At 39.5% G+C, this 17,772-nt stretch overlaps 1 protein-coding gene across 4 annotated transcripts in view; it reads left to right on the top strand.

The window, feature by feature from the left end:
- Positions 1–17,772, top strand: part of ZNF236 (zinc finger protein 236) — an 81,362-nt gene that overhangs the window by 60,579 nt on the left and 3,011 nt on the right. For all 4 annotated transcript variants that reach the window (XM_071554934.1, XM_071554935.1, XM_071554938.1 and 1 more), the window contains 7 exons: positions 559–802; positions 1,842–2,021; positions 4,195–4,347; positions 4,926–5,116; positions 5,865–5,996; positions 11,698–11,895; positions 17,527–17,656. In XM_071554934.1, coding sequence (XP_071411035.1) covers positions 559–802; positions 1,842–2,021; positions 4,195–4,347; positions 4,926–5,116; positions 5,865–5,996; positions 11,698–11,895; positions 17,527–17,656 — 1,228 coding nt within the window. The remainder of the gene's footprint in view (positions 1–558; positions 803–1,841; positions 2,022–4,194; positions 4,348–4,925; positions 5,117–5,864; positions 5,997–11,697; positions 11,896–17,526; positions 17,657–17,772) is intronic.

Genomic DNA, 17,772 nt, shown 5'->3' on the forward strand with positions numbered 1-17,772 from the left:
CAGAGCCTCACTGCTCAAGGAGTTTTTAGCTTAAAATGAAAACGTTATAATTTTGTTTTGCTCAATCCCTAAACATCTATGAAAAGTAAAATGTGTATCTTTAACTATAGAGAACAGCTGTTGGATTGTGAACTGGAACCTTAATGAGCCCTAGGAGCTGAAAAAATAAATCATTTCTGATATCACTCCTCTCTCCTCCATGCCTTTTCACTTTCAACAGCTTGAAGACGATGATAAGCGTTACATGCAGTAGTAAGACAGTACAGAACACCAACAGTGTGTGCCTTGCATGCTGATATATAACCATGATCATGATTTCTCAAATGTTTGCTAAGGGAAGGAATCTGCAGGTGAATCTGAATAGACTGGATACTTAGTGACTTCAGAGATGGCTATATAGAGACACATAATAAATTTAAGTTTAAAAGGTTAATTATAAAGTTTAAGATCTATATGTACTCTATATACAATGAATATGAATTCTGGATTTATGTTAAGAATACTCATTTAATTTATCTTTTTTAACTTCAGATAGATTGTTGAAAATTTGTTTTTCAGATTGATCCAAGTATTCTGCAGCAGACATTGCAGCAAAGTAATTTACTTACTCAGCAGCTGACTGGAGATCCCAATATGACTCCACAGAATCCCTCTCTCCAGGCAACAGAAAATTCAGTGCCAGCTAATGTGGTTATTCAGCCCATATCAGGTCTGTCTTTGCAGCCCACAGTAACATCATCTGCTAACATGACAATAGGATCCCTGTCTGAGCAGGAGTCTGTGCTGACAAACAGCACGAATGGTGAGCAGTGTCAATTGTGCTTTGAATGTCTTGGTTATACTTAGGGTATTACCCACAGTGTGAAGATGTCAGGCCCTGCCCCTGCCAAATACCTCAGTTAATAAACATGCAGTACTTGCATGAGTATCTTCAGCAAATTTTACAGCTTTCTGTTACTCTTTTTTAATTTATTTTTTTCAGAAGTGGATTGTAAAGTAGGTTTATATTAGATATTAGAAAAAAATTCTTTACTGTGAGTGTGTGAGGAACTGGAACAGATTGCCCAGAAAAATTGTGGAAGTGTTCAAGACCAGGCTGAATAAGGCACTGAGCAACCAGGTCTAGTGGAAGGTGTCCGTGTCCACAGCAGGGGGGTTGGAACTAGGTGAGCTTTAAGATCTGTTCCACTCAGGCCATTCTATGATTCTGTGTTGTTGGGTTCTAGGAATTTAGAGATGAACAAAATCCCATCACTAAGAACAACAAGGCCTGTTGATGTTCAACCATGCTGATTAGCTGCCTCCGGCTCCAAGATAGAGATGGATTTTAAGATGAATGTTATCAATTCATGTTGAAACCCTTTGTTTTTTGGCCCCCCATGTAAATCCTTGTTATAGAAAGTATTAACTAATTGTGCAACCTAGCCAAAACTTGTATAATCCCCTAGTTAACGTGTGTTACCATAATCCATCCTCCTTATTAACATATCCAAGCCCCAAGTCCTTTAAATTGAATTTCGAATGTCCTATAAAGTATTCCAGTTTCGTCCCCATAACTGGGATCGTGTAGTTTTATTGATCTTCACAATATGTAATGAAAATATTTAAGAACTACCATAGTCTTAAGAAAAATACAAAATCTTTATCCTGAAAATCTTAACTGCAGAGGAATAAATTGGATGTGAAAACAATTTAATTTTTAGAATTCAAGTTCTAGCATCTTTCCTTGGCTAAATCATTTATTGTAGTTCAGAAAATAACGTATTAATTGCTTTAAAAAGTTGTTTCTCTTATAATGAAAGGATCTTCATGGAATTTTTTGTCCTCCCACTTGTATTTAGGTGCGCAGGACATATCTCAAGTCATGACTTCACAGGGTATGGTGTCATCTTCAAGTGGACAACATGAGATAATGTTGACCATAAATAATTCCAGTTTGAGTCAAGTTCTAGCTCATGCCTCAGGCTCTACTAATGCAACCTCATCAGGAAGTCCTCAAGAGATCACTCTTACAATATCTGGTTGGTATTTTTAAAAATCTTTGATGGTACCAGATCTCTTTTTTTTTATAAGGTAACATTTGAGGGTATTTTCAGTCTACAGCTTTCGCATGGTGTACTTTTTTGTATTCATCAACATAAAAAGGTATTCCCCAAATCTGCTGATGAAAACCAAACACATTTGCTTTGTGGACGTGTTAGACTGATTCCCTGTTTTATTTATAACATCAGTTAACAGATCTTTATCTTGGTGGTAAAGCCCACAAAACCAGTTCTTACTTCCTTTCTGTGCCTCACTTGGCATAGCACAACTCCGGGGTAGCACTAGGATGGGAACATCTTTATTGATGATTTAGATGAGGGGATTGAGTCCATCATCAGCAAATTTGCTGATAACACCAAGTTGGGAGGGAGTGTTGACCTGCTGGAAGGCAGGAGGGCTCTGCAGAGGGATCTGGATAGACTTGAGAGATGGGCTGATTCCAGTGGGATGAAGTTCAATAAGGCCAAGTGCTGGGTCCTGCACTTTGGCCACAACAACCCCCTGCAGCGCTACAGGCTGGGCACAGAGTGGCTGGAGAGCAGCCAGGTGGAAAGGGACCTTGGAGTACTAATTGACAGGAAGCTCAACATGAGCCAACAGTGTGCTCAGGTGACCAAGAAGGCCAATGGGAGCCTGTCCTGGATCAAAAATAGTGTGGCCAGCAGGACCAGGGAGGTGACCCTTCCCCTGTACTCTGCGTTGGTGAGGCCACACCTTGAGTACTGTGTTCAGTTCTGGGTCCCTCAGTTCAGGAAAGATACTGAGGTGCTGGAGCGAGTCCAGAGAAGAGCAACAAGGCTGGTGAAGGGACTGGAGCACAAGCCCTATGGGGAGAGGCTGAAGGAGCTGGGGTTGTTTAGCCTGGAGAAGAGGAGGCTCAGAGGTGACCTCATCACTGTCTAGAACTACCTGAAGGGAAGTTATAGCCAGGTGGGGGCTGGTCTCTTCTCCCAGGCACTCAGCAATAGGACAAGGGGGCATGGGCTTAAGCTGTGCCAGGGGAAATTTAAGTTGGAGATCAGAAAAAAATTCTTTACAGAGAGAGTAATCAGGCATTGGAATGGGCTGCCCAGAGAGGGGGTGGATTCACCATCCCTGGAGATTTTTAAACTGAGATTGGACATGGCACTGAGTGCCATGATCTGGTAAATGGACTGGAGCTGGACCAAGGGTTGGACTTGATGATCTCGGAGGTCTTTTCCAACCCAACTGATATTATGATTCTATGATTCTAAGCAGGGAAGACATTGCAGATGAGTTTATTTAATCTAGTTTTCTTTAAATGCCTGTGGAACCATGTTCAAATAGGTATTCTGGTCATTCTTTGAGGTATAATACTCAGTCTTTATAATATGTAGTTAATAGTTAAAGTCTTTCTGAATAAATTTAGACCAACTTTCTTTCTGCCTCTAAGAGACTGATCCCTCTACACACTGCAAATGTCTACTTCCCCTAAGACAGTTTGTATTTTGTATAATAACATTTCTTTAACAGATCTAGTATAATACTCAATGCACTTTTCTTACTTTTTCTCTATTTTTTATTTTCTTTCTTTTTTTCCTTTTTTCATGTTCAGTAACATGTTTAGTGTTTTTAAGGATCATGACAATAATGTCTGTGTTCATTCTCTGCTTGGTAATGGATTTTCACTCATCTAAGAAAAATGGTGTATAGGTGTCCAACAAGTGATAGAATTTGTTTTCAGTTTCTGTGTTTCAGTTTTTATGTTCTATGCTTGTAGACCATCAAACAAAATGAACGCCATGTTGAGTGATATTTTTACAAGACATGTTTAATGCAATTTTTAGATTAAAAAAAAATCACATTTTAGCCTTTGGCTTTTAGTTTGCTGGATTTTTATTGTTTCATGACATTGGTGTCTTGAATCTAGATAAGTAAGGTCCATATTTGTCTAAATTATTGATATCTCAGGTATTTCTGTACATGTTAGTGTCTGGATTTGCATAATCACATCTGTTTTAGAAACTTGTTGCACTTCTGCATAAAAATCTGCATTTGTAGAAATTAGTTTTATGTTTTGGTTGTATTTTCTACTTTTGTCATTTTATGATCTATTGTTTATAGTTCTAAGAACAGGAGCAGAATAATATTGAGATATTTCCAGTTATAATAGGATTAATTTCTATTTAGGCCAAGATCTTATTCAGCATAATTCTGGAGGCAGTGATCTGAATACAGGCTTAAGGCTGACAGCACCAACCATCAGCAGCCAGACTACAGGTGCTACATTAACTATAAGCAATGACCAGCTTCTTTCTCAGGGCCCTTCACTAAATGCTCCAGGTATGCATACAATGATTTTTCTAATTAAAAGTAATAGCATTTTGTTAAAAAAATAAATATTAGACTGGGTAACTAAATGTGAAATGGTATAAGCTTGCACATTATGGTTCAGGAACTACAGGACTTTGTGTGTTTCCTCACAGGCTTTAAATTGTTATGTCATTTAAATAAAATTTATTCCACATAGCAAGAAGAAAATGAAAAAAAGAAGACATATCTTAAATTAGTACTTTAAGGCAGTTACGGGAGTATTGAAAGACTATTTCTATAAATTGGAGGACAAAGAAATCTGGTGCATTTGGTGCAGCTGTGATAAAATACCTATATATGTTTATAGGCACACACAAACACCTGTGTGTGCAATAGTATGTCCATTAGGCTACATTTAAATGTAATTTTTCTAATTTAATCATCTGCCTCTTGGCAGTTTTTGATACTTGATTAGCTGTTTAACTGATTTTGTTGATTCCAAAATAGGAAGTCCTAGCAAATGAGAAATACAGTTCACTGAAAATAAGTTTGCAGCTCAGATTTTATGTAGGTAACATTTTTTTTTTACCATTTTGCATGTATTACAGAACTTAATACAACAGGTGGAACAAATCTTCCTTCAACAACACCCATATCTCAATCTGCAGTTTCTGCCCAGAATTTGGTAATGTCTTCATCAGGAGTTGGAGGAGATGGTAGTGTCACTTTGACTCTTGCTGACACTCAGGGAATGTTGTCAGGTGGTCTTGATGCAGTTACACTTAATATCACTTCACAGGTAAGACATGCTTTTCTGAATGGACAGATAAACTGATGCTACTGTCTTACAGGATAAAAATTGGAGATTTTGCTTGAAAATTAATTTTGTCCTGTAAATACATAATATATGAAACCACAGTTAACCCTCCTTCCGTCTGCCAACAGTGTGCATACCGGCATCTAGAAACGTGAACTGTTGAAACAGAAGTGCAGATAAATTTTGCAGGGTTGTTTTTTTTCAATGAACAGATAAGTTTTACTGTTTTGGGAATAAACTGTGTCCTTCATCATCAGTATTCAGTAATACAGCCTAGTACTCCTAGAAATATTAATGACTGTTACTTAATACGGTAATTTTTTCTTTTCTTCCTTGTGAACATGAGAGTTGAAGAGCAGTTGTGACAGTTCCTTTCACAGAAAATAGCGGGACAGAATTTACTTGACTATCTTGAATAACAGGTGGTATTATAAGAAATTTTATAAAAATAGTTCTCTATGGACTATCATCTCCCCAGTAGCTTTACCAGTGCTTTCATTTTTGTAATAATTTAAGATTTTGTGGTGCCATAAAAAGCCAAAGACACATTGGCAAATGCAATCTATAGAGTGGAAAGATGAAAAACCAACATTAAAATACTAGAAAGTGAAAATTTAGAGTCATTGTGTAGTTGAAATTTCAGTGTAGATAAAAATATATGTGACTACATCTAGCTGTTTAAATATATTATTCTACTTCTTTTTGGTTTTATTTCTCCTCTCTTTGACAGGGTCAGCAATTCCCTGCTATACTCACAGATTCCAGCCTTGCTAGCCAAAGTGGATCAGGCTCACAGCAAGTCATATTGGTGAGCCATACACCCCATCCAGCACCTGCAAACTCTGATGAAATAACATACCAGGTATATACTATATATTTCTGTATCTTTTCCAGATAAAGGACATTATTAAATCAAAATACTGTAATAATTCTTTTATAACCTGAGTCATAGAGGCTGATGCCATTCCAAAGTAAGAGTATCAGGAAGAGGGTCTCTGTGACTTCATAGTCACCAGATTCTGTTTCGAGTTAAAAACCACTTGTGTGTATATATATATGTACAAAAAAGAAATCCAGTTAATAGTGTATTTCTTTCTGCAAATGACATAACTATGCTCTCAACACAAACTGCTCCAAAAATTTCTAAGTAAGTTGGTATTTTGATAACAAAAACAAGCAGTTTAGAGCTGTGGGGAAAAAAGTAGCACCTGTTGGTACACTTTTTGCATTCTCTTTTTGTAACCAAACTGTTCTAAAAGTGGTGCAACATAAAGAAATTTCAGCTTCATATGCATTTGAATCTCAATAGAAACTTTGACATTTATAGGATAGAATTAATATTAGAAAAAGTAGTTCAGACTTCTCCTCTTGAAGGCAAACTGAATGTTTTCAACCAACCTGGTAGCGCAAGCTGTTAAAGAGAAGAAATGGGAGAGGCAGGTGTGACCCAAATCAAGTGAAGAAGTGGTAGACTGTACTGGCACTCAGAGGGCAAGATGTGGGCAAGTTGTGACTGATACAGGCACAAGAAACCTCAAAAGTAATAAGGACTGAAGGGTGGGGGCCCTCCTGAAATATATGTGTATGTATAAAGGTGCTGAGAGGATAGCTTTAGAGAAGAAACTTCAATGCTCTTCTTGGAAAAGTGTTCACAACTGGTTATCACCCTGAAGTGCCTGTATGCTGATGCCTGCAGCATGGGATACCAACAGGAGCAGCTAGAGGTCTGCATGTAGTTGCAGGGCTGTGACCTCATTGGAATCAGAGAGTGAAGGTGCTACACCTCACACAATTAAAACACTACTGTGCCTGGATTCAGGATCTTTAGGAAGGATGGACTGGCAAGACAGCAGCAGGAATGGAGCTCTGCCTGGGTGGTGAACCAACTGAGACCTTATAGGTAAAGATTGCCAGGTAGACCAACATGGGTGACACTGCTGTGCGTATTAACCATCTGCTATAGATCACCTTATCAGGAAGAAATAGAAGATGAGGCTTTCATCTTGGTCTTGGATAACCTACCCTGGCTGACTCTTCTTGAGCAGTCTCTTCTTGAGATGACCTCAAGAGATCCTTTCCACCTAAACCAATCTGTGATTTACAGTCCCTGGTCCACATGGGTTAATTCAGCTTATCTAAGATCTGCTGGAAGGGCAACAAGCAGGGCACAAGGAATCTAGAAAATTCATGGTGTGCATTGATAATAACTTCCTGATAATGGTGACTGAGAAGCCAGCAAGTGAGCATGTTCTTCTGGGCCTGATAATTGCAAACATGGAAGAACTGATTGGAAATGTACAGGGGGCATATTTTATTGCAGTGACCATGAGATTGTGATGCTCACAATATTGAGGGAAGGACACAAGACAAATAGCAAGATCACAGCCTGGGCATCAGGAAGGCAGACCATGATCTGTTCAGTGATCTGCTTATGATGTGGGTTTATCTTGACTGAGTGCCAGGTATCCACCAAAGTTTCTCTATCACTAACCTTTCTCAGGGATAGAGAAAGTAAAACAAAACGGGAGAGACAATAAAATGAGAAGTTCATGGGCCAAGATAAGGACAGGGAAAGATCATTTACCAGTTACTGTCACGGGCAAAACAGTCACAACTTGGGGAAAATTAATTTAATTGATTGCCAATCAAATCAAAGTAGAATAATAAGAAATAAAAACTAAAACACCTTTTCTCCACCCCTCCCTTCTTCTTGGGCTTAGCTTTACTCTGATTTTCTCTCTCCTCTGTGGTGCAGAGGGAAGAGGAATGGTGGCTGCGATCAGTTCATCACATGTTGTCTCTGCCACTCCTTCCTCCTCAGGAGCAGGACTCCTCACACTGTTCCCCTGCTCCAGCATGGGGTCCCTCCCATGGGTGGCAGTCATCCATGAACTTCTCCAACTTGAGTCCTTCCCATGGGATGTAGTTCTTCATGAACTGCTCAATGTGGATCTCCTACAGGATCACAAATCCTGCCAACAGACCTGTTTCAGAGTGGTCTCCTCTTTCCATGGGGCTGCTAGTCCTGCCAGGAGTCTACTCCAGTTCAGGCTTCCCACAGGGTCACAGCCTTCTTTGGGCATCTACCTGCTCTGGCATAGGATCCTCCATGGGCTGCAGGTGGATCTCTGCTCCACTGTGTACTTCTGTGGGCTGCACCACAGGCTGAGGAGGAATCTGCCCCAGTGCCCAGAGCACCTCCTCGCCCACCTTCTGCACTGACCTGGGTGTCTGTAGAGGTGTTGCTCTTACATATCCTCAGTCCTCTCTCCGGCTGCAGTTGCTGTTGTGCAGCAGCTTTTTCCCCTTCTTAAACACATTATCCCAGAGGTGCTACTGCTGTCACTAATGGGCTCAGCCCTGGTCATTGGTGGGTTCGTCTTGGAGCCAGCTGGCATTGACTTCAGTGGTCATGGGGGAAGCTTCTGGCAGCTTCTCACAGAAGCCACCCTGTTAGTCCCCCTGCTATCAAAACCTGACCATGCAGACCCAGTGCAGTTTGGAGTAATCATACGGTGAGCAGACCTGGAGAGGAGAACCAGGAGAGCTGTTTGATTTTAGATGTTGCCCTTGTTCAAGCTCAAGAGTTGTCAGTCCCAGTGTGTAGGAAGATAAAGGCAACAGGAGGCAAGCATGGAGGAGCAGGAATCTCCTGACAAAACCTGGACATAAAAAAGAAGCATATGTATGTGGAAGCGGGATCAAGTGACCTTAAAGAAGTACAGAGGCACCATTCAAGAAGACAGGGATGAGTTTGAGAAACCCAAAGCTCACCTGGAGCTGAATCTGAAAGTGGCATGAAATGTAACATTGTGGAATGTTAGAAGGATATCGGTAGCAAATGCAAGATGAGTTGACCTTGTACTGATTTGGGCAGAGGATCTGGTGACAAGAGATTTGGAAAAGGATAATATTCTGATTGTCGCTTTTATCTTCATTTTTACTGGTAAGATCTAAAATCCCACATCACCAAGCTCAGGTCTTGGTAGAGGGTGTTGCAGAATCATACACAAGTCCATTGGTAATGGGATACACTCATGACTGCTAAGGGAGCTTACTGACATTGTAATGAGACCACTGTTATCTTTGAAATGTCATGCTGATTGTGAGAGGTTCCTGAAGACTTGCAGAAAGCAAAAGGTGCTCCTGCCTTCAACAATGGCAGGATGGAGAATCTGGGAAAGTACAGATCAGTCACCCTCATCTCAGTCCTTGGGAAGGCAATAGAGCATTAATCCCGGAAAGTATTTCCAAACACACGAAAGACAAGAAGGTTATTGGAAATAATCAGCAAAGATTTATGAAGGGAAAATCATGCCTAGCTGAATTGAGAACCTTCCACAATGAGATGGATGGTTCAATAGATGGAGAGGAGCAGTAGATACAGTTTTCTTAACTTTAGTGAGGCTTTTGATGTTTTCTCTCATAACTTCCTAGTAGACCAGCTGATGAAGTATGTACCAGTTAAATGAGACAGTGAGATGGATTGAAAATGGGCTGAACTGATGGTCTCAAAAGAATAGTGATCTGTGGAACAAAGTCCATCTCTAAGCCAGTCATTAGTAGTGTTCTCTCAGGTGCAAATACTGGGTCAAGTACTGTTTATTAATGTTCTTCATTTAGTGACCTGCATGGTGGAACTGCATACTCAGTGGGTTTACAGGAATAGAAAACTGGAAGGAATAGTTAACAGACTGAATGGCTGTGCTACCATGCAGAGGAACCTTGGGAGGCTGGAGAACTGAGTCAACAGAACACTCATGGAGGAAGTGTAAGAGGAAGCATGAACTCCTTGTCTCTGAAGAAAGACAATTCTATGCACTAGTACACACCGAGGGCAGCAGGAAAGCAGCTTTTCAAAGATGAACCAGGGGATACTGGTAGGCAAGTAGCTGACCATGAGCCAGCAGTGCAGCAAAGAAGGCAAACAGCATCTGGGATTTAATAAGGGGAATGTTACCACCTGGTCAAGAGAATTGTTCTTCCCCTTTTCTCAGTACCAGTGAGAACAATATCTTCTGAAGCCCTGTGTCCAGTTCTGGGCACACCAGTACAAGAGACAAAGATACAGAGACGTAAGTGCAGTGGAGAGGTGCAAAGATGATTAAGGAATTAAAGCATCTAACACAGAGGGAGACGCTGAGATCTGGGACTGTTTGGCTTAAAAGAGATAGGCTCTGGTTGGGGGTTTCTTATCAATGTACATAAATAACCTGATGGGAGGGATTAAGCAGATAGAGCCAGGCTTGTCTCAGTCATACCCGGTGCAAGGACAAGAGGCAATTGGCAGAATTTAAAACAATTTCATCTGAGCATCTGTTGTACTCTGAGGGTGACTGAACCCTGTAATAGGTTGTCCAGAGACTTTATAATCTTCATCCTTGGTGACGTTCAAAGCATGTCTGGACATGGCTCTAGGGACGTTCAACTAGACGATCTCAGGTCACCCCTTCCAATTTAAGTTATTCTATATTTCTAATAATACCTTGTGCATGTGATTTTTTTTACATTTGCATATGCTTATGAGTTCTTAATTTCAGTATTCAAATACTCTGTGAATATGGATATTTTAAAATTTGGCATGAACAGATGTTTTTTACTCCTCTGAATTTAAAACTAGTTTTTGTGTCTTAGGATATATATGCTTTCATGAATCCGGGTGTCATTTCATAAGGCTTATTATCATATCATTTGTAAAGTGTGACTGTCTGAGTAGCACTGTTGTAACAATAATGTAAAAAAAACATTTCACGCTTTTCCTGAAAGCATCCAACTAGTTGGAAACAAAGAGACACACAGATGTTTTTTTGTCATTTCTTTTAACGCGTTTTAGAGTGCATCTTTGATTTCTAGTATGGGTAATATTCTACAATATTCTGTATCTTTTCAAGTTTAGTTTATCCCGAATAATTATTTAGAGTACTACTTCCTTCATCTTCATTTGTTGCTTTCTATGTTAGTATATTTTAGATTCTTCTGTATAAAGTTGAAGGAAGTTATTTGAAGAAAGTGAGATTTTTCCAAATATTTCTCATGAATTAAAACAAACCAAAAATGCAGGACCACACCATCCAAATTCTGTCCATTTTTTGTTCTATTTCAGTATTTCTGGAGGCAAGACTTTGCTTCCTTATGTAAATAGACTCCCCAGTAAAGAAGTTATCTGTAAAAGTAGAGATACTTTCTTTTCTGTCTGAAACATATTTGGCTTTGAATTTTTTTGATGAGAAATGTGAGAATCATCTGAGATGATGTTCAGGAGTATAAAACAGAATATAGAAAAATACTGTTACAAATAGATTCTATTTGTAGTTAGAAGAATTTGATCATAGCTATTACTGTAGTTTTCTTAGAATGCATATGTGTGTTATGCTTAGGAACAATGAAATAAAAATTCATATTTACATACAAGTTATGTATGTAAATACTTCCTTAGTGTTTGTAAGTTGCTTGTAAGAACTCTCCAAAACTTGGTCATGTGGAGGTAGATTCTGAAAAATAAATCCATGTTGTGGATATGCCTATGAAATTATCTAATAGTGTTTTTTTTTAAATTGTTCTAGGTGACAGAGGTCTCCCCTAATGTAACTAAAAGCAGTCAAGCAGAAAAAGAAAGTCGTGGGCACCAATGTTTTGAGTGTAGTCAAACCTTTTACTCAGTGACCATGTTGACACACCATTGTAAAGAGGTTCATGGCAAGGAACGAATACACATTTGCCACATCTGCAGTAAGGCCTTTAAGCGAGCAACACATCTCAAGGTATTTGGTAATAACAGTTGATTGTTCTGTTAACTCCTTGCTTTGGACTTTTTATGATGTTAACAAAAGGTACCTATTAGCCTTTTGTCTTTGCTTTCCTTTTACAGTGTGAGAGGTGTGCATCTGAGAGAGGGAGTCTAAGTGATAATATATACACAGGTAGAGAACTCTCTTCTGGAGCACGGAGAGGATTTTAATGCATATATTGGCTACAGAATGAAAAATGTGAATGCCTGTCATGCAAGTAGTAGTGCCAGGACTTTATTTGCTTATGAATATCATCATTGCTAATCCTGATTTCCAGATAATCTTTTGGACTCTCAGGAAGCTATCTGCTCTACAGTCTTTTTGATTTGTAGATGCTCTGTCTTGAGAGTATAAGTGACATCTATAGAGGAAGAGTTTGTTTTAAAATGTCCTTATATTATTGCTGTTGTCCAGTGATATTTTCTGTGTTGTTTTCTCTAGATGTTAAACAACCTGATACATTGAAGTCCTTTGAAAAAATTACTGGTCTTTTTAAGTTCTTAATTGGATTATAGAATGTTCCTTTTAGGAATATTGGGCTGTACTAGACAAGTCCTATGCTCAGGCCAGTATCCTGTCTCACAGAAATAACTAAATGGAAGTCTTTTGAAGCTCTTTAGGAAAAGGGCAAACTTACAACTTGCCCAGAATTTTGCCAGCTTCCCAGAATTGATAGCAGAAAATTCCTGGAGCCAGAAGCAATGTCTTTGTATTAAGTAGCTTTTAGGAGAGCTCTTCAATAGATTTGCTTTAATTTCAATATTTTAAGGAAATACACACCCTTTGTGAAGTTCACCCCTTTGGAGTGATCACATCTGTCAACCAGACTATTGGACCTTGGGAAACGATCATAAAATGTGTTGTTGTGAAACTTCTAGTTTAGAAGAAATTTTACAGGGAAAAAACCCAGAATTGATACTTGTTTCCCTTAAGTAATAATACCAAGCCCCAAATATCAGTCTCTGCAATTTGTTTTATTAGAACTGGCTGTTGTTACATTTATTTTTCCTAATTAAAGCTTGATTTCTGTTATATACTGGGTCCAGGTTAAAGATATGACAAGGTAGCTTCCTACCCTGGTATGTCCCTTGAATTACTGCACATCATTGATTTTTCAGAAGGCAGTGATGAAGTTGCCATAAGAAGTTCAAAGGCAGTAACAGGAGACTTCATGGCCTTGGAGCAACTTGTTAAGGGATCAGAAGGACAAGTAGTCTTCTCTTCTATCCTTCCAGTTGCAGAGAACAATGAAGGAAGAGACAGGAAGAGATGACAGATCTGTAACTGTCTCTGAGACTGGCATCACCAGCAAAACGTTGGATTTTTTGTTCATGGATTGGTCTACATGCAGGCCTGCTGTAGATGGGCTACACATGTCTCAAAGGGGTAAAAAGATCTTTGTTGAGGAGTTAGCAGAACTCATTGAAAGAGCTTTAAACTAGATTTTTAGGGCGAAAGGCATACAACCAGACTCCCTAGAGATAAGTTTGTGGACCAGTGTTTGAAGGGTCAAGTGCTAGTGAGGCCCTTTGGTCTGCTCTGCAGTGCACTGAGTACACTGGAATACGTTTGAAACGTCCCTGTACTAGTACACACAGCATGGCAGCCATCTCAGTGGAGGGAGGGGAAATGGTCAGTGACCTGCTATACCACTGAGACACACACAAGTCTGTAGAGCAGGATGGAATCCACCCATGGATACCAAGGGACCCATCAGATGAGCTTTCCAAACCACTTTAAATCATTTGTGAGCAGTTCTGGCTAACCAGAGGTGTATCAATTGATTGGAGTTTAGCAAATATGATGCCCATCTAGAAGAGGAGCTGGAAGTAGGACCCAGGAAACTACAGACCTGCCACCTTGATTTCAGTGCCAAAAGAGGTTATGGATTAACTCATCTTGAGTGCCATCATGTGGCAAATGCAGAACAGCCACGGGATCAGGCACACCTGGCGTGGGTTTATAAAAGGCAGGGCCTGCTTGAGTAACCTGATTTCCCTCTGTGACACGGTGACTCACTCAGTGGAGCAGGGAAAGGCTGTGGATGTTGTCTACCTGGACTTCACTAAAGCATTAGACACCATTTCCCACAGCATTCTTCTGGAGAAACTGGCTTCCCATAGCTTGCATGGGTGCACTGTTTACTGGGGGAAAAAAGGGGCTATATGGGCACTCCTGGAGAGGTGGTGAATGGACTTACATCCATCTGGTTGCCAGTCGCAAGGTGTTTCCCAGGGCTCAGTGCTGGGACAAGGTCTATTTAATATCTTAACCAATGATCTGGACAAGGGGATTGAGTGCACTCTCAGTAAGTGTGCAGAGGACACCAAGTTGTGTGGGAATGTTGATCTGCAGAGGAATCTGGACAGGCTGGATTGATGCACCAAGGCTAGTTGTGTGAGGTTCAGTAAGGCAAAGTGCTGGGCCCTTTACTTGGGTCACAGCAATGCTACAAGCTCAGAGTGGCCATGAAGCAGCCCAGCAGAAAAGGATCTAGGAATACTGGTGAACAACAGTTGAACACAATCCACCAGTGTGCCTAGGTGGCCAAGAAGGCCAATGGCATCCTGGCTTGTATCAGAAGTAGTTTGGCCAGCAGGACCAATGATTGTCCAGTGATTGACCAGTGATTGTCCCTCTGTACTCAGCACTGGTGAGGTCACACCTTGAATCTTGTGTTCAGTTTTGGGTCACTCACTACCCAGACATTAAGGTTGAAGACATTAAGGTGCTGGAGCATATCCAGAGATGGGCAACAGAGCTGGTGAAGAGTCTCAAATACAGGTCTTGTGAGGAGTTGCTGAGGGAGCAGGGGTTGTTTAGCCTGGAGAAAAGGAGGCTCAAGGGAGATTATCATTCTCTACAACTACCTGAAAGGAGGGTATAGGCAGATAGGGGTTGGCCTCTTCTCCCAGGTATCAAGCAATAGGACAAATTATCTCAATTGTGCCAGGGGAGGTTTAGATTGGATATTAGGAAAAACTTAGTACTTGTCAAGCACTGGCACGGGTGATACAGGGAAGTGATTGAGTCACAAGCTTTGAAGGTAGATGTGGCACTGTGGACAGTGGCTTAGCAGGCATAGTTTAGTGGTAGACTTGACAGTACTGGGTAATGGCAGGCTTTGTTTTTAAGGGTCTTAAAGGACAGTTCCATTTACACTGGACTATCCACGTACTAAAGCAAACCCCACACATTATCAGACTCTTTTCTCCATTGAAGTGTTCCAGAGTGTCAACTGTGAGCAGCCTTTGAGGAAATTCAACAAAGATAGATGTAACCATGGGTTTTGGCCTAGCATTTTGGGAAGGGTTCAGTGATCTCATACTCATGGTCTTCATTTTATACTGGTGGTATTCTGGACATCACCAAAAATTTTAAGGGCACTGTCAAACTTTAGACTTTTCAGGAAATACAAGTAAGAGGTAAGGGCATCAGTCTTGAGATGGGAGTACTTAACTCTGTGTGGTTTTTTCCAGAGGTATCAGTACCAGCAGGTTCACAAATATCCACAGGGAAGTCTAATTTAGAGATTATGTATGAACACTCACACCATCCCCAGTGTCAAAGATTTTTGGTCCAGTGACTTCAGTTCCCCTTCTGGTGTGGGTACACTGTCCTGATTTTATAGCTTCAGAGAGGAGAATGTTAAAACATGCATAGTGACTAAACTCTCTAATTCTGTATCAGTATGTAGTGGAAATATCTGAAAGTTGACTGTAGATAGTAAATAAAGCACAAAATAAAGATATTATTCTAGGATGAAAATAAAACAGCATTTTCATCATATTAAAACAATGGAAGGAAACAAACTTTCTATTGCCACACTTTCAAGAGGTGATTATAATTAGTTTTTCAGGATAAGTGGGGCATAAGAGTGTTGTATCAGTACATGTGTGAGGGAACAAGGGCCCTTTCAAAGAAGGTTTCCTGTTATTTTCTAATTAGATAATGCTTGTTTGGAACCCCAAGGTAACTCCTATCTAAAGACTACAAGAATTACATAAACAAACTTGTAAAATGTCATATGGACAATCAATGAAATACTAAAAATGTCTATAGAGTTGCTTGCACTTCAGAGCGTTGTATTCCCATGAACTCTTTTCAGAAGTATATATTACAGGGAAAGCATAAGAGATTGACAGATGAGTGGAACTGAATTGCATCACAAACTGTTCAGAGAAAGTTGACAAAGTTTTATGGTGGCTCTCTGGATGCTATCTTGGTTGCTTTCAAGTAGAAAATGGGATGGGAGGGAGGTTGTTGGGGTTTGGAGGTTGGGATCTTTTGGGGCGTTTGCCTTGGGTGTTCTGTGGTGGAAGAAAGAAGCAGCCAGTTTCAGATAATTTTTCTGGAGTAGGTCATAGTTTGTGTCTACCATTTCAAAGCTTTAGGAGGTAATAAAGATAAAAGCAACAGATTTTCTTTCTTTCCACGTAAGCTGTGGTTTATGAATCTGATTTTTCTAATAAGACCTTTTATTATTTTTTTACAATACTATATTTTTATAATTACTGTGATAATAATATTCTTCCCTATAACAGTCTTGCTGATTTTCCAGTGTAAACAAACTCAGCAGATACAGTTTGCTTCAGCTCATGGAGTGGGGAATAGGACTTCATAGACATCAAGAAGGCTTATTGTTTAGGTATAGTAAAGACTAACTAATAGTTTAGTCTGTAATGAATAGACTAGAAAAGAATTATATACACACACATTTTAGAAAGTAGGCAAGTATTTTCAGTACTATTTCACAAACAGTTATAGATTAGATTTTTTTAAGTTAAATATATTGGTGTTTGTTTTCTTCTACAATTTGAATTCTGTCTTGGTATTAATAAAGATACTTAAATTAAAAAAATGAAAAGCACAAGATACTTAGAAATTTGCAAAACTTCTGGGTCCAGCATTATTTCCAATGAATTAAAAACACTGAAGTTAGAACTGTTACTAATGCTTCTTCATGAAGGTAAAACCATCTCCTCATTCTGCTATATTACCTATAAGGACCTTAGTGTGGTTTTTTTTGTTGGGTTTTTTTAAATTGAGATGTCATTGTAAAGTGGCTGTATTTGCATCTTGACATTGTGTGGCTACGTGTGTGTATGTTGTGATAATCCCCTCTGAGGCCTGTACAGTGGTACTAATTCAAGTGCTGAGGAATACTTATGTGTTAGACAAGAAAGGAGACGGATACTGGAGAGAGAGGGGGGAAAACCTGTATTAGCTTAAAATGCACAGTTAATCAAAATACCTCTTTGGAGGTGAACAAAGCATGTCAGGAGTTCTGGTTTGGTTTATTTTATTTTGCTTCAGATTATTAGTGAAGGGAGTAATGTATGCAAGAAAAGAAAGACATACGGTTATTGAAGGAGTTTTTCAGAAATGTAAAGATACTGATGTGTCAGCCTTACAAACAGCTGATATACAAAAATAATCTCCCATTTAAAGAAAAAAAAATGCAGGCTTCCATTTTCTTCCAGCTTGTCTGCTGATGACTAAGATCCTCCACTTTCGTCTTCTAGATGTGGATATATTTGTATGTTAAATACTGACTTTTTTTTTAAATGGTCTTAAATGTATTTTTTTTCTATACTGGCTTAGGAACACATGCAAACCCATCAGGCTGGACCTTCACTGAGTTCCCAGAAGCCCAGAGTGTTTAAGTGTGATACTTGTGAAAAAGCTTTTGCTAAGCCAAGTCAGCTGGAGAGACATTGTCGCATTCACACAGGTAACACCAGAAATTATTCTATCTCACAAGAATTTCTTGTGAATATATGGGTGTTACATTTGCAGTCCTTGCTTATGCTTTTAGATAACTGCACTTAAATATCAACTTAAGCTAAA

This window comes from Pithys albifrons, chromosome 4 (genome assembly GCF_047495875.1).
Source record: "Pithys albifrons albifrons isolate INPA30051 chromosome 4, PitAlb_v1, whole genome shotgun sequence".
NCBI classification, from domain to species: Eukaryota; Metazoa; Chordata; class Aves; order Passeriformes; family Thamnophilidae; genus Pithys; species Pithys albifrons.